Source organism: Castor canadensis, chromosome 11 (genome assembly GCF_047511655.1).
Source record: "Castor canadensis chromosome 11, mCasCan1.hap1v2, whole genome shotgun sequence".
In the NCBI taxonomy this organism is placed as follows: domain Eukaryota; kingdom Metazoa; phylum Chordata; class Mammalia; order Rodentia; family Castoridae; genus Castor; species Castor canadensis.
Genome location: NC_133396.1, coordinates 53,593,599 through 53,620,272, shown reverse-complemented (window position 1 = coordinate 53,620,272; position 26,674 = coordinate 53,593,599). Strand labels below are relative to the sequence as shown.

The 26,674-nt window shown below is 43.9% G+C and overlaps 2 protein-coding genes across 4 annotated transcripts in view; both read right to left on the bottom strand.

Moving 5' to 3' along the window:
* Window positions 1-23,866, bottom strand: part of Usp43 (ubiquitin specific peptidase 43) — a 57,695-nt gene extending 33,829 nt beyond the window's left edge. For both annotated transcript variants that reach the window (XM_020161432.2, XM_020161433.2), the window contains exons 1-3: window positions 23,232-23,866; window positions 15,674-15,805; window positions 6,957-7,069 (exon numbers count right to left, since the gene is read on the bottom strand). In XM_020161432.2, the coding sequence (XP_020017021.2) occupies window positions 6,957-7,069; window positions 15,674-15,805; window positions 23,232-23,741 (755 nt within the window). In that variant the 5' untranslated portion in view covers window positions 23,742-23,866. The remainder of the gene's footprint in view (window positions 1-6,956; window positions 7,070-15,673; window positions 15,806-23,231) is intronic.
* A 1,810-nt stretch (window positions 23,867-25,676) lies between these two features.
* Cfap52 (cilia and flagella associated protein 52) overlaps window positions 25,677-26,674 on the bottom strand; it is a 39,443-nt gene continuing 38,445 nt past the window's right edge. For both annotated transcript variants that reach the window (XM_074046802.1, XM_020161434.2), the window contains one exon: window positions 25,677-26,040. In XM_074046802.1, coding sequence (XP_073902903.1) covers window positions 25,865-26,040 — 176 coding nt within the window. In that variant the 3' untranslated portion in view covers window positions 25,677-25,864. The remainder of the gene's footprint in view (window positions 26,041-26,674) is intronic.

Sequence of the window (26,674 nt, the reverse complement as noted above, 5' to 3'; positions counted from 1 at the left end):
GAATGTAACTCAGCTGTAAAAAGGAACGAAGCCCTGTTACAATATAGGTGAATCTCAAAAACATGCTAAGTGCTTAGAAAGACCCCAGACATATTGTAGGATTCCATTTACATGAAATGTTCAGATCCAGTAATGCTGCAGAGACAGACAGCAAATTGGTGGCTGCTGGGGGGTGGGGGCAGTAATGGGGAAGGAGGGGAGCAGGAGGACTGCTCACTGGACTCCATACTCTTTTCCTGGGAGATAAAATGTTCAGGAGTTGAAAAGAGGTGGTGTTTGCACAGCACTGTGAACATACATGCCACCTAACTGTACACTTTCAAATGGACAACTCAGCTGGATGTGGTGGTGCATGCCTGTAGTCCCAGTGACTGGGGGCAGGGTGGGAGTTGCTGAGCACGGGAATGGCTTGGACCAGGAAAAATTTGTTTAAGTAAAATGGTTAATGTTATGTTACAAGACTTTCACCTCAAAAAGCAGGGGTGGGAAGTGGGGGGTGGGGAGAAGAAAGTTTAATCGTGTATTAACACACTGAGGATGGGAAGACTCACTATGACCCTCCAAACAGAAACACAATGTGCCAACTTTCCAGATGAAGGGGTCTCAGGACCGACCGTCTTTTCCCCTGGTTCTCAGCCTCCTTGTGGTACAGAATCACGCACACAAAGCTTTTAAAAAACCCAGGTGTCCAGGCTGACCCCTATCCCCCAGAGATTCTATTTCCCCAGAGCTGGCGAGGAGCCCAGGCAGTGTGAATTTATAACCCAGGCAGTGTGAATTTATAAGCTCCCTGGGTGACTTGTGCTCACCAGGTGGAGAACAACATGCAGTCCGCCCTCCTCATGGTACAGCTGGAAAACAATCAAGCCCAGAAAACAGCAGCTACTAGTGCGAGCTGACATTGGAACGGCACTTACTAGGAACTGAGTATCATTCTGAGCACTGGCCAGACATACACTAACCCACTTACTACCCATAACAATCAGCATTATACCCATTTTACAGAAGAGAAACCTGAAACCCAAAGACACAGAGCTCTTAAGTGACAAAGTGAGACTGTTTCCGGAGTCCTGCATCAGTATGATGCATCAGTATGATGTCAGTATGAGTGAGCAGGCGTGGCCTGTTTCAAGTAGATCTGCATACTGTTTATGTATATTCTTTCCACTCTTTTAAATTTAACACCCCTTTCCTTTAACACAGATCTCTGAAAGTGAAGTGCAGATTTCGTATTCTATGTGAGTGCTCCAGTTTTGTTCCCTTAATTGGACAATGTACTGTATTCTTTCAAGATAAAAGGAATTTCTGCACATCGTGTTACTTTTCCTAAAATCTGTGCTGACTTCCTCAGGGACACACAACAAGAACCAGCAGCAGCCAGGCTCTGGAAGGGCTCTTTGCACTGGAGGCCTTAATGGGGTAAGGTAGCAGGAAACCAGAGCAGGCATCAGGGCCAGGCTTTCTGAGTCCCTGAGCCAGGAGGATAAATGGTTCTGAAATCCCTGCAGTGTGAAAGTCAGCATGCTCCTTGCTTGGAGAGGTTAAAGTATCCGTTCCCATCCTCAGTGCCAGTCCAGCTCCATTAAACCACTGAGTAGACAAAAAAAGGAAAAAGCAGAGACCAGCAAGATGGTGAACATAGGGGTGCTACCCAAGATCCCTTGGGGAATCTCACCTGCTCATTGCTGATTGGCTCTTTTGGATACAAATTATCCAAATGGATACAAGTTATCAGGTCAACCATGATTTTTAGGAAACAGACCCCAGAGCCTCATGCACACTAGGCAAGTACTAGAGCTCAGTGGTTACTGAGCTCTACCTCCAGCCCCCAGTGCTCTAGGTCCAGTCTGACGCTGAATTGAATGCCTTTGGTAAGTTTCCCATTAGGAGAAGCAGTGTTTGGGTAACAGCAGTGTATCCAACAGCCAGTGCCAGCCACTGGGGACGTGGGCTTTGTGGATCTCTTCTGTGTTCTTCCAATCTGCTCCCACCTATAACCCACCACATTATCTCGGCACACAATAAGCCTAAAAGATGTATTTTTGTCCTTGGGAAATTTCCAAGTCCCCATTTCACATTTATGCAGATAAATGATAGAGAATTTTTTTTGTTGTTGACTTCTTCATCTTTTACAGCCTACTAAAACTAAGCCAATTTGCATTTTTTTCTCATACAGTTGCATCCTTATCAGACTGGTTCTAGGATATGACCTTTATATTAAGCTCCAAACCTGTATCAAAGCTCAAGAAAAGGGGGGGAGGGGGAACAAAAGAATGGGCTAATTTAATTAATTTATTTGTTTTGCAGTACTGCAGGTGGAACTCAGGGCCTCACACATGTTAATCATGTACTTTACCAGTGAACTACACCTATTCCTAATTTTATACTTAAAGAATGAAGAAAACAAATTGATTCCAAAATGAACTACAGAGATGATTGGAAGTACACCTACTTCTCAAAACTTGAGAAATGACAAGGATGAATGGGATCAACAGATCTGAAAAATGACAGAGGCAGCTTCATCTTTTCAGAAAACTCATAGGAATCCAGAGACCTGGGCTCAATCCCCAGCACCGTGGGACAAGGGGAAGGGAGGCTTTTAAGGGGAAACAGAAGAGGAAAAACCTCAGCATGCAGAGGCCTGTGAATTAACCCATAATTACACTCCATCTCCACTTCCATGAAGAAGTTGACACTATCTTAGGTAAGCCTCCTCCATGGAAACAGGCAAGGGGCAGCTGGCACTACGACTCAAGGGCTTGTCACTGCCACCAACCCCAGCACCACAGAAAATCACTTAGCCCTCCGTGGGATCATAACACTTTCATTTTATTTCAGACTCTCCTGCACAAAATGGTATTTTCAGCCATCATCAGCTCATTTTCAGCATGAACACCTTGCCTCTTACTCATCTTGCAGGAGAGAAATCTTCCAAAAGGGCACTGTGCCAGCTCAAATGTCACTTCCTCAGGAATTCCCCACTCCCAACTCAACCCCACACCAAGTCAGGCACCTGTAACATGTACTTCAAAGTACCCTCAGTTTTCCCTCCAAAGCATTCACTCTGGATTCACCCTAGATTCTCATCTTTCCCTCAGTCCCTCCAGCTCACACCCCTAAGGCCACTATCAAGTACTGTTTCTCTACATCCAAAACCTACTCCAAACCCATCCACCTCCCTCCCTCTCCACCACAACTGCCTCGGTTCTAACAACTCCCGCTTCCTGTCTGCCTCCCCCCCATTGCTCACAACAACCAATTCAATTGGTGAAGTAGACCACAGCCTGCTTTCACCTCTGCAGCAGCTCCTGTGCCCTTTCACTGAAACCCACCCTCGGATTGAAACCTGCCTTACTGGGTCCCTGCCTACCTCTCCGACTCCATCTCTTGCCCTCTTACCACTTGGTGGCCACCCTGGCCGTTCAGTCCCTCGAACTTGCCAAGATCACTCCCCCCTCAGGCCCTCTGCCTTTGCTATTTTCTCTGACTGGAATGCCCTGTCCCCGAGTATTCGAATGGTGGACTCCTTGTCACTCAGCTCTCAGCTCAAATGTCCCTCTGAGAAGAAGCCTTCCTGGCCATGTTATCTAATGTTGGCTGCCTGTCTGACTCCCAAGTTACTCCTATCACTCACTGAGCACTTGCACAACTTGTTGGTCAGCTAGTATATTGCCTAACCTACCACTCTGCTCCCCGCCCCGACCACAATAGAACCTGAGCTCCATGAGAACAGGGCTGAGTGCTGCTCATATCTCCAAGAAAAGAACTTGGTACATAGTGGGCACAAGTGAAATCTCTAGAGAACAGAAGAAATAATCTTCCCACGGCATCTCCAAGGCATTGGTTCCAGGACCCCCCCTGCAGATACCAAAATCCACCCATGCACAAGTCCCTTATATAAAATGGTGTCGTGTTTGCATATAGCCGATACATATCCTCATGCATACTTTAAATCATCTCTAGATTACCTAATTTAATGCTGAGCTACTTATTTCATTTTAACACACTATAAATGCTATGTAAAGAGTTGTAGCACTACCATTGTTTAGGAAACAATTACAAGAAAAAAAAATCTGTATGTGTTAAGTATGGATACAAAGTTTTCTAGTATCGTGGATCCACCATGGGTTGTATCTGAGGATGTGGAACCAGTGGGTACAGAAGGCTGACTATATATATCTATATAGATAGATAGATATACACATTTGGTTGTTTTTGTTGGCATCCTCTGCTTTGGACACCTAAGGATAAGACAGATTGCCCTATAAGTAGCTTCATGGCTAGTAGCTTTCAAGGTCTGCAGCCATGAAATCTAGGTTTGCTCTCTGTAAACCTCCCAGAGTGATACCACATCTCACTGGGATGAGCCAGCCTTCCTTTAGGAACAACAATGAAATTGAGGCTCATTCAGAAAAGACTTTTTTACTCAATATTCTCACCAAGCATGGAAAAGAATGCAGTGTGCACAGCTGCTTGGGTTCTATCTTCAAGGTCATCCCTCCCTGGGGTGGAGAGAGAGTGAGAAAACTTCTCACATGCTATGAGGTTTTCAGAGACTACTTGGCCTGACTACATACACAACCACCCTCAAAGACACATCCTATTTATTTATCAGTGATTACTGCATATAATTCCTAAATCAAGACAGTCTGTGGGCAATTTTAAGTGACCTCTCCAAACAATACAAATCCCCAGAAAGTGTGGAAGTAAATGGCCTGGAAGTTAGGGAATTCTAGAAAATTGGATAAGTTGTACTGTGCTTGAAGAGAAATAATTAAGAAAACCAACAGGAGAGCTAGGAAAACACTTCAGAGCAAAGAAAAGGAAGTGTCATCCAGAAGACCCAGCTGCTGGAGATGCAGCTCAGTGGGTGAGCACTTGCCTAGCTTATATGAGGCTCTGGGTTTCATCCCCAGCCCTGCAAAATAATAATAATGTAATAGACATATTGTTTTATCTCGTATGAATATACATTTATATCCATATATTATACCAGTATTGAATCAGATATTTTATTTTTATATAAGTATATAAGTATTTTAATACACTATTACATATAAATATGTTAAAATTATATACAAATAAATACATATGGACTCTAAAAACATTGATCTCATAGAAGTTGAGAGTACTGTAAATGAAACAATGTACAATAATAATGTGACAATTAAAAAAAAAAGTTGAGAGTTGTGGTTCCCAGAGGCTGGGGAGAGTGGGGATTGGGTGATGTGGAAAGGTTGATCAATAGATACTTAGTATCTATCGTACAATTGATACTTATTATCAACAGATACTGTTACCATCAACTAAGAAAAAGAAGTCCTGGTGAGCTATCACACAGTAGGGTGACTACAGATAATAATGTACTATAGATTTCAAAAAGCTAGGAGAACAGATTTTGAAAGTTTTTACCACAAGGAAACGGTTAAGTTTTTGAGCAGATGTGTTTAACCTGTTTTAAACATTATACAATGTACACACGTACTGAAACTCACGTGGTACACTCCATTTATATGTGCATTCTTCATGTTTTGTACAGTCAAAAATAAATTTAAAAAATAAAATTCAAATATTGATGCTCAAAAATAAATAAAGCTAGACACTAAGTGTCTCATGCCTTAATTCTAACTACTGAGGAGGCTGAGACTGGGAGGATGGGGATCAAAGGTCAGCCCCAGCAAAAAGCTCATCAGACCCCCCCCCCCCACCCTGCCAATCTCAACCAATAGCTGAGTGCAGTGGCTCGCACCTGTCATCCCAAGCTACATGGGTGGCTGAGATAAGGAGAATCACAATCTAGGCTGGCCTGTGCAAAAAGTGAGACCCTATCTCCAAATAAACAGAGCAAAAAAAGATTGGAGGTGTGGCTTAAATGGTAGAGAACCCGCCTAGCAAGTGTGAAGCCAAGTTCACACTTCAGTACCACCCAAAAAAATAAACGAAGACATCCATACACATATGGGCAAGCATCTCACCTAAAGGAGGTTTTCTGTACCAATAACTTTCCCTCAAGCCTGACCTCTGTGCTTATGCCCACCTATACCTTGTATTTGTTCTTGTTGATCTTCCCACACACTGGATCCTGTTTGTTATTCAGAGCCTGTAAAAAAGCACACCTCCAGCAAGAGGCCCAAGGAGGGAGGGTTCTCCTCTTGTCCTTTCACCAAACATTGTAATTCTTAAAAATATTCTGCCTATGTGAATGTATTCACATAGAAATGCCCAAAAAGCAGATACTTAGGAAGAGATAAGAGGATCACAGTTTGAGGCCAGCCCAGATAAGTTACTGAGATATCTAAAACACAAACTGGGTGATGGTTCATACCTGTAATCCCATCAGAGATAGGAGGGTTGCAGTCTGAGGACAGCAGGGCAAAAGTCTGAAACTCTATCTGAAAATCAAACTAAAGGCAAAAGTTCTAGGGGCATGGCTTACGTGGTAGAGTGCTCACCTGGTAAGCATGAGGTCCTGAGTTCAATCCCAAGAACTTTTCCCCTCCCCCCCTAAAAAAAAAAGGAAAGAAAAAGAAATGTCCAAAAAGAACATTCTGAAGTCAAAGGCTATGTATTTTTATATCCTTCATATTACTGGGAACTCAAACACAGAATGACTTGTTCAACTGGGCTACCTGGCCATATAGAGCAAACAGGAGGGGGTCTGACCAGCTTCATAGGAACTGCTCACTGGTGATAGCCTGGCCTCCACATTTTGCTCTGCAGAACTGCCCTCCCATCACCACCACCCTCTTCAACAGGAGGTGGAATTCCCAGAAGCCAGGAAAAAGGAAAAGAAGAAACACTAAGGGTCAGAGGGGACAGGAGTGAGAATCAATTGGGATTTGGGATGGGAGAGAAAAGGGGATTTCCGGCTTTTGTTGCTTTGTAACCTCAGGGTCAATGGCAGTCAAGTTTTTGGAGCCCTTGTTTGCTCCATTCAAAGCGCATCCCCATCTCACCTGTACTGGGCTTGAAAGTGACTTTGCACAAAGCTCTGAGGCAGCTGAGCTGACGATGACGATGACGATGACGACAGGAGGTTCTCAGGCGTTTTGCTAGCTTCAGGCGGCAGCTGCAAAGAAACAGGGAGAAGAAGCAGATGAGATCCCATCCTGTTTCCTCTTACCACTCTGCCTCCAGACCATGCTGGGCCCAAGCATCCCTGTCTGAGCCTCTGTAGAGTCTTGGCCTTTAATGCTGCCTGCACCATGGTTCTATGCTCCTTCAGAAACTCCATCTACCAGGATCCTGAGAAAGAGGGTGGGTACTGAAAGCTGAGCCTCGGCCATGCTTTGTCCACTTCCTGGCCTTGGCTTTGCCCTCTGCATTGGTTGATGCTCTGCCCTGCTGGATCCTCCGTGATGGACAGACCTTGTACATTTCACTCAGATGGACACCCACCACCTCCAAGACATCACACCTAATCTCTCCATGTCCACACTGGCAAACCCATTCCTGTCCACACTTTCCAGTGAGCCAGTAAATACGCACACAGACTTCTGCAGAAAAAAAAGACTTTAAATTTTCCAATTCAATGCATAAGCTTCCTTCACTCTGTGCAACCAGTTCTCCTGTGTACAACTTTGCATTCCTGCTGTGGCCAATTGTCACCAGCTGGTGACTTCAGAGACTTACTCTCTTATAGTTCTTAAGACCAGACACCCTAAATCAGTATCAATGGGCCAAAAGCAAGGTGTCAGCAGGGCCACACTCACCTCCACCCACTCTAGGGGAGAATACACTCCACACCTCTTCCAACTTCTGGTGACCACTGGCATTGCTTGGCTTGTGGACATGACATTCTGGTCCCAAGGCCAGTGTCTTCAAATCTCTCTCTGCTCTGACTTCATGTTGCCTCCACCTTTGTGTGTCTCCAATCTCCCTCTGCCTCTTTTATAAGAACACTTGGTGTCATATAAAGGGCCCACCTGGATAATCCAGGTTAATTACCCCAAACTTGAGATTCTTCACTTAACCATACCTACAAATCCTTCACCATGTAGGATAACATTGACAGGAGACAGGGATTTGGATGAGATATTTGGTGGCTAGTTTTAATCTAGCTACCGTAGGGCTTTTGCAGGCCCCAATGCCAGCAATCTCTTCTCGCCCCCACCACTCCCAACAGAAATGACTCCAGCTTCCTAATTCCCCTAAGTTGACTCTCTACCCCCTGCCCACTGTCTGCCACATATAGGACCTGATTATCTATTAAAGCCCTGCTATGCAAAAATACTGTTCTTGAAAGGTCTGCCCCTGAGGGCCATCCCAGAATCAAAGCCACCCACAATATAGAGCAATATAGTAACATATAAAATTGCCTATCTGATCATTCAAATAAGGCTACACATAAAAAAAGCCCTAAACCATGGCCTTTTGGGCTGGGGATATAGCTCAGTGGTTTAATGTTTGCCTAGCATGCACGAGGCCCTAGGTTCAATCCCCAGTACCACAAAAAAAAAACAGAGCCTCAATTTTTTCTTCATCACTCCCACAAGTAGTCCTTTTAGACATTTTATCCTTATCACCCCCACCATGAAACCATAATACCACAAATACACTGTACATGTGCCTATGAATATCTGTATGAATTTCTGTCCCCAGAATAAATTTTTGGCCTTTGGGTCCATTGGCGCTTGTGTCATATCTTCTTTGTGAAGACTTGGTCCCCAGCCTGGTGCTGTGAGGAGGAGGTGAGAGCCCCTTTCTCTCTCTCCCCACTTCTCTGCTGCCATGAACTGAACAGTCATCCTCCACCACACACTTCCACCTTGATGTGCTACCTTGCCACAGACCCAAAAGCAACAGGCCAACTCACCATGGACTGAAAGTTCTGAAAGCATAAGACAAAATAAACATTTCCCCTTTTAAGTTGATTCTTCTGGGTATTTTGTCACAGCTAAAAAAGCTACCTAACATGATCACCATTGAGAATGAAAAGAAAGACTCATTAGAAGAACGCAAGGCCATGAGGAGCAGGCTTAGCTGGAATTTGAGGTGAATGCTGAAGGATTTTTTAAAAGCAAAGGATGGAACCAGGCAAAAGGCATGTATGTGAAATATCTGGGGTAAAGTGCACAGATTGTACAATTTACTTCCAAGTATGTCAAAAAAAATGGTAAGACTAGGCACAGTGGCACATGCCTGTTATCTCAGCTACTCAAGAGGAAGAGATCAGGAGGGCCCAGGTCCAAGGAAAGCCCTGGAAAAATGCTAGGAAGACCCCATTTCAACAAATAAGCTCAGTGTAATTCCAGTATTCCAGAGGCATAGGTAAGAAAATCACTGTCTGAGACCAGCCAGGGCAAAAACGCTAGCCCCTATCTGAAAAACATAACAAAAGCAAAAAGGGCTGGAGGCATGACTCAAGTGGTAGAGCACTTACCTACCAAGCACAAGGCCCTGAGTTCAAACCACCACCATACCACAAAAAAGTTCACTTATTCAACATTTCCATATTATGAATTTTTTCATAATAAAATAGTGGGACAAATAGGTGATCAGTGCTTGGGATGACCATTCTTATTTGTCCCAATATTCTATTGTACCCAATTTGACTAGAATACAGGATATGCAAAGAAACAAAAATTGAAAATGGGGCTGGAGAGTGAGACTGGTGCCAGGCTGGGCAGGGCGTTCAAAGCCCTCAGGAAGACTAGGCACTTGCTTCAGTAAACAGCAAAGAACCAAGGTCAACAATGTCAACTCTGGGGCTGGGGGGTGCAGCTCAGCTTTAGAGTGCTTGCCCAGCATGCATGAGGCCCTTCGTTTAAGCCCAGTGCCACCCACAAAAACTAAAATGTGTATTCATGGGTCAGACTGCAGAGTTTAAATTAAATCCCTGCATCACTTGGCTGCCCGAGTTACTCAACCTTTTTTTAAATTCCTCTTACTTCTTCCATGTTCTTTTTTCCATCTTAGTCCATTGTCAGTTGCCATAACAAAATATCCAAAACTGGGTAATTTATAAAGAACTGAGGTTTGTTAGCTCACAATTCTGGAGGTTGGGAAGTCTGAGAGTATGATATCTTAGATCGGCATCTGCTGAGGGCTCCTTTCTGCATCACAGCATGGTGGAAGACATCACATGGTGATGCAGGGTAACATGCTGGCTTAGGGCTCTCTTCCTCCTCTCATAAAGTCACTAATGTCAAAGCAGCTCCACCCCAATGGCCTCATCTAATCCTAACTCCCCTCCAAAGGTCCAAATATCATCAACATATGAATTTGGGGATTAACTTTCCAACACATAATTTGGGTCACATTCAGACCACAGCAATTTCCCAACTGTGATAAGGAGACTGTGATAGTGTATATCTGATAGGTTTGAGGAGTTACAGAGTTTTGTGTATACATATATATATATAAATTTGTGTATACACACACACACAAATGATAGACACACATATATAAACACTTATAGATACACACATATATAAACACTTAGAACAGCACCTGGCCCAAAGTGAGCACTGTGTAGGTGGTGGTTGTCACAATGGGGGGGAGGGGGAGTGTTTCCATGGCTTTTTGCAGCAGTGATAGTTACATGCTTGGAGAGACACTCAAAGTTGACAGCCATTCCCAGAGGAAGGATACATTTGGAGATTAAGTCACAGATTAGATAGGAGGCTTAAGGGTCCAAGTAACAACAGGGTGACCAACAGCAGGATCCACGAATATGAAGAGACACTTTGTGTGCATAGCTTGCAACTCAGCACCTGACCCGGGAGCGGAAGGAGATGATAAACATGACCAGCTCCACAGTTCCAATCTAGTGGTGGTTAGACAACAGTCCCATCCACAGAAGTGGGTCAATCAGAGGAGGGGCTTGGGAAGGACGTGCCAAGCATGCAGGCAGAAACATCAGAGCACATACACAGAGGTCCCTGCAGGTGTGCTGTTGAATGCTGGCCGAGTGGACTCTGGGATATGGTGGCTTCCCCAGTTCTTTTCCTCCTTATTTGGTAGGGCACCTGGCTTGGAACCCTGAATTCAGTGCCTGGGAGTAAAGGGCTTTCTTATCAGGGATCCTTCCACATATACCAAGGAACAGGACCCAAACTATACTGGAAACATCCCTGCCCAGAATGTGTATTGGGAGCAGTCATGAGCATAGTGACCAAAAGCCTGCAAACACTGATTCCAGCAGTCGAGTCCAGGCAAGAAAGCCAAGCAATTCCTGCCTCTCCCAAAGCTGTCTGATTCTGGCCTGTTCCAAGGCTGTTCTCCAGGCTACCCTTTTATCCTGTGTGCTCTTCCCTGGCCTTGAGTCAGCTCAGGTTACCTGTTGTTGCTTGCAATCAAATAACTCACAATGATACAGGATGCTGCTGCACAGAGGTGACAGTGTGAAACATAGGGAGTGGCTGTGGATGGGATCACTCAGGGATGAAGGACACAAAGGGAATCCTGAACAAGGCAGAAGAACATCTTCCACAAAGCATGGACCATGAGGCCAGTTGAGCATGGCTCTACTCTGCTAGCTAGGTGACCCTGGACAGCTCTCAATTTTTTTTTTTTTTTTTGGCAGTACTGGGGTTTGAACTCAGGGCTTCATGCTTGCTAGATAGATGCCCTACTGCTTAAGTCACACCTCCATCCTTCATTCTATGCTTAAAAGGAATAATAGCATCCCTTCAATATGGAGTTATTGTGAAAATCAAGAGAGGATGTGTGCTCTTGCCTAGAACATAGTAGGTGCTTAATTCATGTTGGTTTGTTGGTCCTCTCCCCAGCCTCATTCCCTCCTTTATTCTGTAAAAGTGGCATTTTCTGGAAAACAAACTGTGAAAAGGTTGTTTATGTGTTGGTGTTTATAGGGTAGTAAAAATGTACCTTTTTGCAGGATGAAAACATTTGAGAATTGTTAAAGTAATGGAAAAGAAAGTGGTCCACATGTTTTCTATTCCAGTTTCAAATAAATCGAGCTATATAGCTTTTCTCTGTCCTCAAAACAGAAATAACTTCAGAAAGAAAAATCATTCAGACTTACACAGAGGACAGTGGCTTTCCTTCTCAGAAAGGGAAAATGAATTTTCATGCCTTATAATCCCAAGAGCACTGCTTTCTACTTTCAAATGCATGCAGTCAGGCCTCTGTGGACAGCCCAATTTCCTGAGAGCAAATTTCAGGAGAGGCTTTGTCCTGACCCCAAGGCACAAAAAGATGTTTTCTGCTTTCATCAGGTCAAAGTAAGGACTGGGTAAGTGCCTCTCTCTGGCCAGTAGCCACTTGCTGGTCTTGCCTAGGGAATGCTATACACTGGGCCCACTAAGGAACAGAAAGCAGGTGATGTAGCTGAAGTCAGTGGGCAAGAGTGGTGAGGGGTCTGGAATGAGACTGAGTGGTTGGCAGGCCCAGCCAGGTAGGACTTTGTCAGCCACATGGGAGTGTACATTTTGTTCTAAATACAGTAGGAAGCCACTGGAGAAAGGGAAACAGGAGAATGGCATCAGAGATCTGGCTGCAGTGTGGAGAAATCATAGTTGTACATATTGGAAGTTGAAGGCCGGGGATGCAGTTCAGAAGTAGAGTGCTTTACCTACCATGCACAGGCCCTGGGTTTGATTCCCAGCACTGAAATTTAAAAAATAAAATAAAGAAAGGGAATTATTAACAGGCCCACTTGGCTTAAAAAAACTCAATGTTATCATAAAGAAAGGTCTGGAGCAGCACACTGCAGTTAGGGAGGAACAAGGTTCTAGATTTTCTCAACTGAGGGGTGATTTTACATCACCCTCCACTCCTGCCCCGGATTTAGCGATGTCTGGGGGCATTTTTGGTTATGACAACTATATATGACTTGGGCCAAGTTAATTACACTCTTTGTAACCTTCCCCAGTGACTTTTCCTGCTGCCAAGGGAAAGAAGAGGAAAAATGCAAGGTAGTTTAGAAGGTTATTGCTATAGTCTGGATCTGGAATGCCTCCAAAGGCCCATGTGTTATGGGCTTGGTCCCAGTCTGTCACTACTGGGAGGTGGTGGAATCTTTAAAATGTTGGGGCCTAGTAGTCATTGGGGGTGTGTCCTCAAAAAGGATTGTGGGAATTCGGCCTCTTCCTATCTCTTTCTTTTGCTTCCTGGCTTCCATGAGGCCAGTAGCTTGTTCTTCCATGTGTTCCCCTTCATGATAGGCTGCCTCACCACAAGCCCAAAAGCAATGGGTCCAGCTGACCATGGACTGAAGCCTCCAAAACCATGAGCCAAAATAAATATTTCCTCCTTGTAAGATGGTCCTCTCAGATATTTTGTTAGAGTAACAAGAAGCTGGTTAACACAGCTATCTATCCCACCTACTTTCCTGGGGGAAACAGGAATAAGAAGCCTTGCCAAGACAGCAACATCAGGGAGCCATCTCTCCCCAAGCCTCCTCTCCTCTGGTGGGTAACTGAGATATGGGACACTCCTAAGGAAGAGGATCCAGCACACTGAATTTGGAATAGATGGATCCAGGTTCAATTCTATTTCTACCGGGCAGAAGATGAGTAACCTTGGGCAATTTACTTAATCTACACTTCCATGCACTGTAGACTATGAGTTACCCTTATAAACATTAAAGCATGACAACTACTTAATACAAAAGTTTTAGTGTCTGCTGCATTCCAGATAGTAAAATAAGTAATGAAAAGCACCAAGTTAGATGCCTGGCACTGAGTATTCAATAAACAGAATCTTATTATATACACACACATATATTTCAAATATATATATATATATATATATATATATATAAATATATATATATAAATATGTTTTCATTGGGGGCAGACATGGTGGTGCACACCTGTAATCCCAGCATGTGGGAGGTAGAAGCAAGAGGAACACGAGTTTGAGGCCAGCCTGTGTAATGGTCATACACTTATCTGTTGATCATTATATCCTTTGGGGAAGCAAATGATTTTGACCCTATAAAAGCCTTCCTTGGCCCACAATCACTCTTATAGGCACGTGACCCATGTGTGCCCAATCAGAACATTCCCTTCTTTAGGTCATCTGCCCAAAAATTAACATGCAATCCAAGCTGGGACTATCAGACTCCTCCCTGGGCCCTTTCTGGAATCCAAAGGTCTAAAGACTAGATGAACATTGCAGAAGGCCCTCTCGCTACCCATGTGGGCACAGCCAAGGTGAGAATGAAGTCAGACAAAAGAACTAAAGAGAGAGTCAGAGACCTGATGACATCATGGATATCCTTGAATCCAACACAACCTGAAGCTGCTTCAACCATTGGACTTGAGGGTTATACAAGCCAATGATCCCCTTTTTAAAGTTCAATTTCTGTCACTTGCACCTTAAAAAGTCTGAATAAGATCAATAGAAAAAAAATCACTGTAGATAAAAGAAAAATTACCCATCACCGGACAATTCAAAGAAACCACCTAACCTTGGAGTGTGTGGTCCTCCCAGGGTTTGTTGGGTTGATCGCTGGTTTTTGTCATTTATATGGTTTGGAGGTCACAGGGTGGTTATTTTTAAAATAAGAAAAGAAGCTTTCAAGCCAGACCACCTTGGGCTAGAGTCCTGTAGCTAGCTGAGTGGCTTTGAGAAGGTTACCCACTCCATCTGCTATGTGGAACATATATGGCCATAGTCTCTTTAATCCTCCAGGTTGACATTTGCTGACTATGCAGATAAGTTTTAAAAATAACAAAAGACCAAGCTTCATTTTTTATTTCTCTGGATTGATAGGCTCCAAGAAAATAGTGAAGAGATGAAAAGATAATACCTTTTCCAAGGGTTTTTAGTTGATTCATGACTCAGAATGAAGCGTCCAGATATAAAACAAAACAGGAAACTGACAGAGCAGGTCTCATAGTTGTGTCTGGCTCAGTCATCGAAAGTACTGTTTAGTTACCAAAGCTCATGAAATACCTATTTATTATTCCCAGATATTCTTCTCACAACTTTGCTCACTCACAACTTCACTCACTTTCACTTTATTAAGTGGGCGATAAAGGGGTGGCATTAAAGCATAAGTCATTGGTCTTTATTTAGCAAAGCCTATAAAGAACATAGCTGATGTATCAATTAACTGTGGCTATTACAAAGTATTGTAAGGTCTGGGGTTTCATCAAAAGCGGAAATGCTTACCATTGTAGCTTATTTATATCTTGTTAAATGTATTGTCTCAAATATCATTTTTTTAAAAATGGAAATGCTAAGTGCATATGTGTAAAAATCATCTAGTCTATGTCTTGAGAAAAATGGTTAGGAATTGCTTTTCTGAGATGTGAACTGAGAAAGCAAGCATAGAGTTGAACTGGGACTGTCCAAAAATAAGGAATGGCTCCTATGGCCTCAGATGGCCAGACTAATGCATAGAATGTACAGAAAAAGAAAAAAAAAGATTTCTCAAATTCTGAGTCAAAATGAAACCCTATTCACTATGTCAAGAAATATACTGCAGTGGGACAAAAAGCCTTGTTTAAAACAAATGAGAAGGATAGAGGGAGTGAATTTAACTAAGATGTATCATAAGCACTTTTGTAAAAGTCCCAGTGTACCCCCAATAAAACAGTAATATGATAACATAAATTTTAAAAATAGAAAATGAATAAATAAAATGAAACAAACAAGAGCTAAAATAAGGGAGCAGGGAAGAGCATGTGTGTACACATGAATATAAGGAATCAGGATTGAGTAAATAATGAATGAAAAATATCCAAAAGTGACTGACCTTCTCCGACACCAGCCCACGGGATGAGCCCTCCAAGTCCTCGTGGACGCGATCCAGCAGCCAGAGCAGGAATTCCAAGGCGTCATGTTGGGAATTGCCCTGGAACTGAGAGCCATACTTGCAAACAGCATTCTGAGAGGAGATAAAGAAAATCAAAGGTTAGTGTGGCCTTGAGACACCAGAATGAAGGTCCCGTAAGCACCAAGGTACCAAGTGGGCATCATTCAGCCTTGACCTGTGATGACAACACACAGACAACGAGGGGTAGGAGTGGTGTTCTTTCCTGCTGACACCTGCCCCCAACTGGCATGAGAGTCCTCTGAGTAGAAGACAGTCTTTTTCCAGAAGGACATTAATATGCCCTACCCCTTAAAAACCCAGGGGATTATCCTGGGTTGTTGAATATTTTGATAGTTGGTGATCTGTCCTTCCTGGAGTTCTTGTCCTCTGATTGCTGGGGTCCCACACTCTACTGGTCTTCCCTCCATAGGTCTGTGCCTGCGCTGTCTGTCTCCAATCACCACACAGGTGAACAGCCTTCCTCCCTATTCTCTTCCTTGCTGATTTCCTTCATTGGGAAGGACCACACTGACAGCAAAGCTGACTCCCTAAAATACAGTGTATGTGGCTCCTTTATCGCCTCTTTCAAACAGGGATGAAAATTTAAGGATATAAAGTTCTCTTCTATGGTTAGATCATATAAACATGTACTGAGTGCCAGGCACTATACTAGGGAATACAATAGGGAACAAGACACCCAAGATGCCCTGCCCCTTTTGCTAAATTGTGTCACAACTTTAACACTTTGTGTGTGAATGCATATTCCTACTTTTGAACATTTATTTCAAAGGCAATGTTGTACATTCTAAGAATAAAAAGAATTCAAAATATAAACAGAACAGTAATGAAAGTCTTCCTTCTACCCATTCTCCCTCCCCTCCTGAGGTCCTTCCCAGTGAGTAGGAGTCTTAGGCATTCCATGGGCAACTTTCCAGTATATGAGCACCTGAGAGGGAGCAAATCCCCTTGTCTGTGTGTGCACACAGACACATGCTTATCCGTCCATTAGTCATACAACCCTCTCTTAGAACCTCATCCATGCTCATGCCTGCCAAAGGGGCCAGTCTGAGCAAGGCTGGGGACCAAGACGATCATACACATCACTACCAATCCAATCAAACAGCCTGAGCTTTCATGGTTTTTTCTTTTTCCCAATCTTCCCTTGAGATTTAAAGGAAACTTTAGGATAAGTCAAAGCAAAATTCTAAATCTAATTAACTGAAATGTTGGTTCTAAGTCTTTATTCCCATCACCTTAGTTTGGATTCTTTCCTGAGCTTCCCTGCACTTTGACCCCCACATAGGACTTGCCTGACTTAGCAAATAAAAATACAAGACACAGGTAAAGCATGTACAAGCCCTGAGTTCTAGCCCCAGAACCCCCTTCACAGAAGTAGAAGACATCTAGTTAGATTTGAATTTCAATAAGCAACGATAATTATTTTAGTAGAAATAAGTCCCATGCAATATTTGGAATACATTTATACTGAAAAGTTAGTCATTATTTATCTGTGTGCAATCAAAGAAATAAATACAAGGTGTTACTTCTTTTGGTAAAATACATTCATAAGATCCATTACATAGCATGGTGACTGTAATTAATAATAATGATGATGTACTTGGAAATTTTGAAAATTAAAATCAACTGAGTGCCATGCATTTTACCTGGCAATTCTACTCCCAAGCCACCTTCAAGCCTGTACCCTTGTACTGATGACATTCTCTTCCAGTTGAGCAACCAGCCCCTCCAACTCACAGTCTCTAAAACCAGCCCTCTCTTAATGCAGGTATCATCTAAACATTCTCCCTCCTCCCTCTGATCAGTCGCTGTCAAGCAGTCTGGATTCTGGCTCCCAAAATGCCTCTGCCCCTCCCCTCTTTCTCATCTGTTCAGTTCTAACCATGGTTGACCTGGAAGATTACACCTACACCCAGAAGGAGACCTGCCTTAAGAATCTCCCCCTCTGCCAGCATAAATAGGCCTAAATAGACCAGATCAATTTTCCTGCAACCCAGCAGGAAGAATTCAGTCCAGGCCAGCCTGGGCAAAAAGCAAAACCCTCTTTCCAAAATAACCAGATCAAAAAGGGCTGGGGGCGTGGTAGAAAACCTGCCTCGCAAGCAGGAAACCCTGAGTTAAAACCCCAGGACTGCAAAAAAGGAAAAAAAAATGATTAAAAACTACTAATGGGGGAGGGGGAGATTCTGTGGTAAAAAGAGGGGAAAAAAAAAAAAACCCTTGCTGCAGATATAGTTCAGTGATAAAGCACACACTTAGCATGCATGAGTCCCTGGGTTCCATCCTGGCACCTCCCCCAAAAAGTGCAAAACCAGTTTGTTTATATATATATATATATATAAACATATATATGGCAAGCTATTAACAAATGGTTGTCACAGAATGGTGGGATCATTTTTTCATTTTCACTTATACATTCCAATTTTTTTTACAGTGAATATTTTTCTTTATTGGACTTTTCCCAATTATAAAGTGTCTACCAGGTTATTTTCCAGATTTTAAAAAATAAATACCTACAGGTTTCTATAAGACATTCCCATAGAAAGTCCACTGGAGGCCGGGCATGCCTGTAATTCCAGAACTTGGGAAGCTAAGGCAGAAGGATTATGAGTTCTCGGCCAGCCTGGGATACATAAGATCTTGTCTCAAAAAAAAAAAAAAAAAAAGGCCATTGAAATGTGACTAGAACACCACTGAAGAGAAATATTCACCAAATATTTGGTATTTCTATTCTATAATGGCATAGTTCTATCTGTGTGTGCATTTGCCCATGTGTTGTTTTTCGCTCCCAAACACTGATAAATTTTAGCATATTTCTTATTAAAATTACTCCCACTTATTTCATGTTTCTGGCTTTTTATGAATGAAATCTAGTTTTTAATATGCTCTAAATGGTTATTGCTTTTGACTTTCAATCTTGTATCTGACCTCATGAACGGCAGCAATAATTCTAAAATATGGATTTCTAGAACCATTTAGCAATTTTCTTCCTGTTCCAAGTTTTTTGCTCCATTTGTTACTGTTTTGTCCAAACTTCCAGAACATAAGAATGATGAAGAAGGAATCCTTGTTTTTAAAAAGCAGTGCCTCTAGTACATTGCTGGATCTAAATTTGATTTTAAGCACATAAGCTAAGATAAATTCCAGATGGCTGAAACCCTGAATATAACCATAGAAAAACTAGAAAGGACATAAAATAGGATAGTTATCAAAAGGTCTGACATAAATAAATCTAAAGCTTCCAGTACTGGGATAGTGAGAAGGAGGAGACAATTTGGAGAGTCTTTGCACAATTATGGCAAAGGTTGAAGAACTTAGAGGAACAAATAAAAGGCAGATCCCAGCACTAGGTATTAAAAATAAGTAACCTACAGGTTTCTATAAAAAAAAGTCCACTGGAGCATGGTGTAATCCCAGCACTCAGGAGGCTGCGGCAGGAGGATTACAGTTCAAGGCCAGTATGGGCTACATAGGGAAACCCTATCTTAAAAAAATTTTAAAACAAAAGCAAAATGGATACACAAACAACAGAGAGAGTCAATTTCAAGAGCAGACTATTCAAGAAACATGGAAAAATCTTCCACCTTGTTACTAATCAAAAACAATAAAAATAGGGCTGGTGGAGTAGCTCAAGTGGTAGAGTGCCTGCTAAGCAAGCATGAGGCCCTGAGTTCAAACCCCAGTACTGCAAAAAAAAAATTAAATAAATAAAAAATAAAAACAAGGTCTTATTTTTTTGTTCAATAAATTCTTTTTTTAGTTTTATTTTATCATTTTTACATTTACTGACATGTGTATACATTATTTGGGCCACCTCCCTCCTACCCCCCAATAAATTCTTAAGTCACAGAAATCTATTACACAGTATGGTGACTTATAATAATGATGTATTATGAACGTGGAAACTGCAAAGAGAATAGACCTTAAGTGTTCTTGACACCAAAAATTGTTAAGTATGTGAGTTTGGTGGATATGTTAATTAGCTTGAATCAATCATTTCAACATCTATACATATACATATACATATCAAAACATTATGCTATATACCATAAACATAGTTTTTGTCAATTATAACCTTTGTAAAACTGGGGAAAATTAGTAAAATAACATTCAATATCCAAGAAAATATGTATGTGAAACTTGACATAATTATTTGGAAGAAATTTATTAATATGGATGGTAAAAATAATGAAACCCAATAAAGTTGATTTAAAAGTTAAAAAAGTGTATATTTAAATTTGGGGTGGTGATTACACAGGTCCACACGTTTGTTAAGCTCATTAAATACTACACTTAAAATGGACCCATTTCACTCAATATAATTTATACCTCAGTGAAGTTGGTTTCAAAAGGAAAAACAGAATGATATTAAAATAGTCACTCCTTTGCTTTGGCTATGTGGTTCCACTTGTAGAAATGAAGCTATGGAAGTAATCAGAGCTGTGGACAATGATTTAAATACAAGAAATGTCAATACGGTGATAACTGGGAAATTGTACAGCATGACAACATCTCCACAGGGGATTGGTTCATTTAGTGATATATACAATCATTAAAAACAAAGTTTTATAGAATATTTTAATAACCAGGAAGAAGTCTTATGACAATACTTACCAAAAGAAAAACAAAAAAGCAGAACATAGAACTAGAATTTGCAATTGTTTCAATATAATTTGAAACACATCAATGTTTATGATGGTTATCTCCAGGGGTTAGAGTTACAGATCTTTTTTTTACACTTTACAATTTTGTGTGATACACATATTGAACTACATTATTAGAAAAGAAAAAATTATAGATAAAACTATGAAGAGAATTTTTTTAATGGATTTAATTCATTTGGTGTTAAAAACTGGTCCTACTGTCTGGAGGAAGCGGGGGTGACTGTGGGCTCAGGAAGGGGAAACACACACACCCATCCATATGCAGGACTTGGGTTGGGATAACACCCCTGCATGCTGGTCCTTTCCTGGGTCTAATCCCTCCTAAAGACCAGTCTCTCTTGTTCTCTTCCAGTCCTCCAGCCTCTCCTCCCTGACCACACTGGCTTTCATCAACCCACTTGGCAGGACTCTCAGCCCCACGCTCTGTGGTTGGCATGCTCAGTCCCCAGGACCTGGAGTACACTTTCTCATCCTCCCTGTCCTTAGCTGACACCTCAATCTCTCAAGACCCAACTCCAGAGAAGCCTGCCCTGCTCCCTCAATCAAAATACATCTTCCTGCCATTAACTGTCATAGCACCTTGTATGTGACTGCACAATCATTTTTACTAAAATTCTGTTCTCCCTCTAGACTGTAAGCTCCTGGAGGGCAGCCCCAGGATCTGGGTTTGTGCTCATCCATCTACTTCCCAACAATAGACATGCACAAAAATATGCTGAATGGCTGGGCCCTGGTGATGCTTCTTTCGGGAGATTGAGATGGGATGGGGGGTGGGTAGTAATGGTAGGCCAGCCCAGGCAGAGTTCTCTGGACCCCATCGCAACTAATAGCTGGGCACCTGTAATTCCAACAGGAAGCCTAAAATAGGAGGATTGCAGTTCAGGTCAGCCCAGGCAAAAATCAAGGCCCAAAGTCCAAAAAAAAAAAGCAAAAATGGCTGGAGGCATGGCGCAAGTGTGAAGCCCTGAGTTCCAAACCACAGTTTCAAAAATGTGTGTGTTGAATGGATGAATATTTCATCCAGGGTAAAATAAGAGCAACCCACCCAGCTCTCATTCCCTAATGTTTCTAAGTCCAGATTCTGGAATCCTCCACTCCTCCCTCCAAGGCTAGTTATCAGAAAGTGCCAACCAGTATCTGCTTCATTAACATATCAACAACTCCATTATTCTTCCATTCCCCTAGGTTCACCGAGGTGCTCCTGAGCCCTAGGGACTTGACAGCTGGAGAGAGACAGGAAATCCCAGTGAGTCACTGAGTGTGATTACTAATTTGAGTTTTTTCCCAAACTACTCATCTCTTTCATTGCCATAGTAACTGGATAGGAATGCATTTGGCAAGAGAAAACTTATTCAAAGATTACCTCCCTCCGTCCTCTAGGTCTCTGGAGGTGAGGAGGTGTAATTCTAGAGTAATGAACACTTCCCAGGTGCCAGACACTGTTCTTGATGATAACTCATTTAATACTCACAACCACCCCACAATAAAAGTAGGTACTATTATAGTCCCATTTTAGAGATGAGAAGGGTTGAGGCACCGCAAGATATAGTCATTTGCTCAAAGTCACAAAGCCCCAGAGACCATGCACTAAACCTCCATACCACACTGCCTCTCCGATGTAAAAAGGAAACGTTGCCAAAAAAACCAAGAGACTTTATGCCCATGTGACAGTTGCAGAACTGCCTCTTCACTAGGAGGCAGGAGAGGAGGGTGGGGGTTGGCATCCTTGCAGGTCACAAGCGTGGCAAAGACTACTTTCTCAGGCTGAAACTGAAGAGCAGGTGATGCTTGTGGAATGAACACTGACAGGTTCCCCCTCCCCCAAGAATAACAATCAGCAGTCTGTGAGGAACTTCAGCGCTGCCCAGAGTTGCGGTTTTTCAGCAGGAAGCAAGCCTTGTGCATCATCAATTATCAGGAACACTTTCATGCAACTGGGACCCGGAACACACACACACACACACACACACACACACACACACACCCTTTAACCCAGGGTGAAGTGATACACGTGGTTTACCAGGTCTGGTGACCCTGCAGCATCCTCGGCAAGAAGACCGTGATGCTGCAGACAATAAACGCAACCCCACGCTCACACCCTTAGGGAATTTAGTGTGCATTAAAAAGAAGGATGCCATCTCCAAAATAGCACTCCCACCATCTCAACCCCGCACTCGGCACAATACCTGGCCTACGTGTTCTCAACAGCCAATGGGCTTAAACTAAAACCCAAAGTCTTTACCGCTGCCTCCAAGGTCACACAAGATCCGGTCACCCTTAACTGCCTACTACACTCCAACGACACTAGTTTTCTTTCCTTGCCTCCCATACGCAGCTCCGTCAGTCCTATGGCCTTTGTACCTGCTGATCCCTAGTTCTTGACCTGGTTGCGTCCTTCTCAACCTGAAGTTCCGAACCCTAGCATCATCTGAGGTCCTGTCGGTCCAAAAACGACTCCCCATTCCACACCCTTCCAGATTGGAAACTCTAACCCTGACGTTAACACACCGGCCCACAAGCCTTCAACACTTCAATGGATGTTTGTTGACTGCAAAAAGGCCGAATACACTTAATCCTGCCAGCTCTCCACCCCCGCTCAAAACACCTGGGAGAAATTAATTCATACAGAAAACATGCAAGTAGCATAACACGTCACCCCAAAACAACGGTGGTAACCCGAGGCAGAAATGGATAAATGGCATTTAACAAAAGTTCCCCCAAAACCCCTTTCCCGGTGACGCACACACTTTTAAAGAGGCGAAAGCAGAAGGGTCAGAAGGTCGACGAGGGCGGTCGGCGGCCGAGCGCTTGCCTACCTTGAACTCTGCGGAAAGTTGGGGCGTGTACTCGCGTGTCCAGAGCGCGCGCACCAGCGCCGCCAGCTGCTCGGTGACCTCGGCGCGGCCCGGCGCGGCCCGGTAGCGTCCCAGCGCCAGGAACTCGGCCAGCAGATCGGTGTTGCTGAGACACTGCACCACGGCGTTCATGAAACAGGTGTTGCCGTGGTTCTTTAAACCCTGCACGCCCGGCGGCCGCGCCCCGTCGCCCGCGGGGAAGTGAGCCTGGGGTCCGGGTGGGCGCTCCGCCCCGGGGCTCCCGGGGGCCGCTGGAGCCGGGCTCGGGGCGCAGGCAAATCCCCCCTCACCGTCACCATCGCAGCGTCCGAGCTGATGCGGGGACTGGGGTCGGGGTGGCGAGTCCCCCCGGCGGGAGCGGCTGCCCAGCGCCAGCAGGAAGCGGCTGAGCAGGCGGCGCAGGGAGCGGCGGCGGCGGGGCCGGGTTGCGAGCGGACCCTCTCCGGCCGTGTCCCCGGAGTCCCGGTCCATGGCTCCCGCCCGCACGGCTCACGGAGCGCAGCACCCCTGGCTCGAGGCGAACCAGCAACTCCCAGGCGCTTACAGCCTGGGAAAAGCGCCCGGCGCCGGCTACCTGCGGGCCAGGTGCGCGGGGACGGAGCGGAGGCGGAGCCAAGGGCGGGGCCGCCCCGCCCAGCGCGGGAATCCGGCCGCAGGGCGGGCCGCTGGGCAGTGCCGGCCACTGCTGCTCCTGCCTTGTCCCTTCCCCTGCGGCACTGACCCGGAATAAAAGCTCCAGGTGTCGTCCTGGTTGGGTTCCTCCACCTTCCCTCACCTCTTGTAAACCCACAGACTTGGATTTCACCTCTGCTCCGGTTCCCCACCCATCCTTCAAGCTGTGACAATAAGAGGACTGGTAAATTCGAAAGCGCCTAGGATATTACCAAGTCATGGCTATTGCCAAATTTCCTGTAATTACGGCCAGGTGAGGAGGAAGAAAAGGGAGAGGAGAGTCTCTCAAGGGCAGCCTCAGGTGTGGTGACAGACGCGCTCCGGGAGCTGAGAAGAGGAGGGGTGCGCTTTGGTGCATCGCTACTTCCTCCGCAGACCCAGGTGTGTGCGGTCAGGTGGCGCCACCTCCTTGCAGCCTGTGTACCCCGTGGGGCAGGCAGAGCCTTTACCTGCACCCACCACCCGGGGACCTGAACTGGGGAGCCGCGTGTTGCCCTTTTGAGGAAACACCCAGAGTGATTGTGGTTTTCTTTTATAAACTGCAGACTAGGTTCGAGTCGTTTTCCAAAAAACTTGTGAGACTTGATCGTCTTCGTTTTAACGGGTGGAGAAGTGGGCTCGGAAAAGTTAATGCAACGTCGGGCGGCCACAGGACCCGTAAGCAGAGAAACCGGAACTCGACCCGGCTCTGTGCGCTGCAGAGCCTCAAGATCTGCAGGGCAGGAAGTTTTCCGCCTCTCAGGCGCGCCCCCTACGCGGTGGCCGCTTTACTTGTTAACGCAAAAATCCTTGCTGAATTGTTGCCCAATCAGAATTAGTTCGGCCTTGCCCCGCCCTTGATTCCCAGGGTAACCCCAGGGGCGTCTCCTCACTTTTTCCGGTAACTGTCAGGTTTATGATTAATCTGACAAGATCTTGCAAAATGAATTTCTCATCAGTTTCTAGCTCAAAGAGATCAGCAGCATGCAGGAGGCAGTATTATTACGTCAGCGCCTTGAAATATTACTTGTTATTTAATAAGTGCTCATCATTTATTAAATATGCTCCTTGATCCTTCAAATAGGATTGCAGCAGTTACCCGGTGCAAAAAAAAAAAAAAATTAAAGGACAAAGGATATGTTTAGAACCCGACTGTACTGTGAACTGAAGACTTGAAGATTCTGGAAAATGTCATCACTATCCTCCCTGGGTGGTGGTGCGGAGGATACCGTGGTTAATACACAAGGTCCATCTCATCATCCTTCCGGTGATAACGCACTGTAGCCAACTCCGCTAAAGCATCCCTGAAATTTCATCTTTGAGATTTCTCCCCAAATTTCCCAACGACTTGCAGAAAAGCATTCGTGTTTTCCTCAGCGTCAGGAATTCTGCTGATGCTTTCCCACGTTATCTCAATTCTCATAATAACCTTTGGAGCAAGAATTTATTGTCGCTTGACAAAAGAGAAAAACAAGGCTGAGAGTTTTTTAAAGGCTGCCTAAGATTTGGATCAAACCTGCCTTTCCCCATGCAGCTTGACCAATGAACTGATGGTTAGGAAGGTAAATTCGCTTTGTCTTATTTTTAGAGGAATAATAGCCATGCTGTCTGTGAACAGAATATAAGGAATATTTGTGGGTTTTGCAGAGTCAGAGAAAAGAGATTACACTGGAGGCCCAAAACTGGGAATTTCTTAATAATATTATTTTTTAAAAACACCTTCTTAAATTACAGTCTGGACAAATTTTTCCTGAACGTATATCAATTTTAATGTACAATTTGAGAATGTAAATGTATTTTAAAAAGGAAAGAAGAAAGTTAAAAGATAAAATATTTTGACTAAAGAACAAAAAACTGAGATGTGAGAAATCGAGGCTAGGACTGAAGTTAATCCAAACTCCAATCTTCGTCATCGCAGAGGCTGGGGAGGCCCCCTGATTGCTTCAGGAGGCAAAGGGGTACTTCCATCGCAGGATGGCTCCGTCGGCACTCACGCTGATGATGTACTGATTTCCTGGACTTACCCGGATGCGCGTGATGTTGCCACTGTGTCCCACTCCAACGTGAGTCACTTCACCCTCATTATAATCCCAAACTTTGATCAGATGGTCATTTCCACCTGAAAAAAACACAGTTACTTGGAATTGCTGCAACAGAACAGAGAGAAACGGCCCTGGTTTCAAATAACCAGATCATTTTCCACACATTTCCCATGTGCCAACTTAGGAAATCTCTGTGTGTTATAGTAATTTGGGGGGGGGGACGGTTACAAAGAGTTGAAATCACCCTTCATCCTACCACCCAGAAATAACATCTTGGTTCAGTTCTTTGCAGTCTGCCTGGGTTTACAGGTACCTGCATACAGCTGTATAAGTGATTGGGGTCACCCTATATGTAGTTTGATAGTTCCAGGCCTGTTCTTAGCCAATGTGTTTGTGGAACCTTTTAAATTCATTTGGAGCACTTATTCATTAATGTCCTAAAGCATCAAAGAACTGGCATGAAATTAAATTGGTAGATGTTGTGTGGTAAATGTCCCCCTGAAATACTGTCTAATTCATTTATTGGGGTTGGGAGAATATCACATTACTCAACAATAAAAGGGAATAAAAAGACCGGCATTTAGAATTTGAGTAGAAAATGTCAGAGGAAAGCAACTGGAAGGTCCAGGACATTTAAAGGCCCATTTCTATCATTGATGCCCATCCCAGAAAGTAAACCTACAATATAAAGGCTTAGTTGATTTGTGCTCT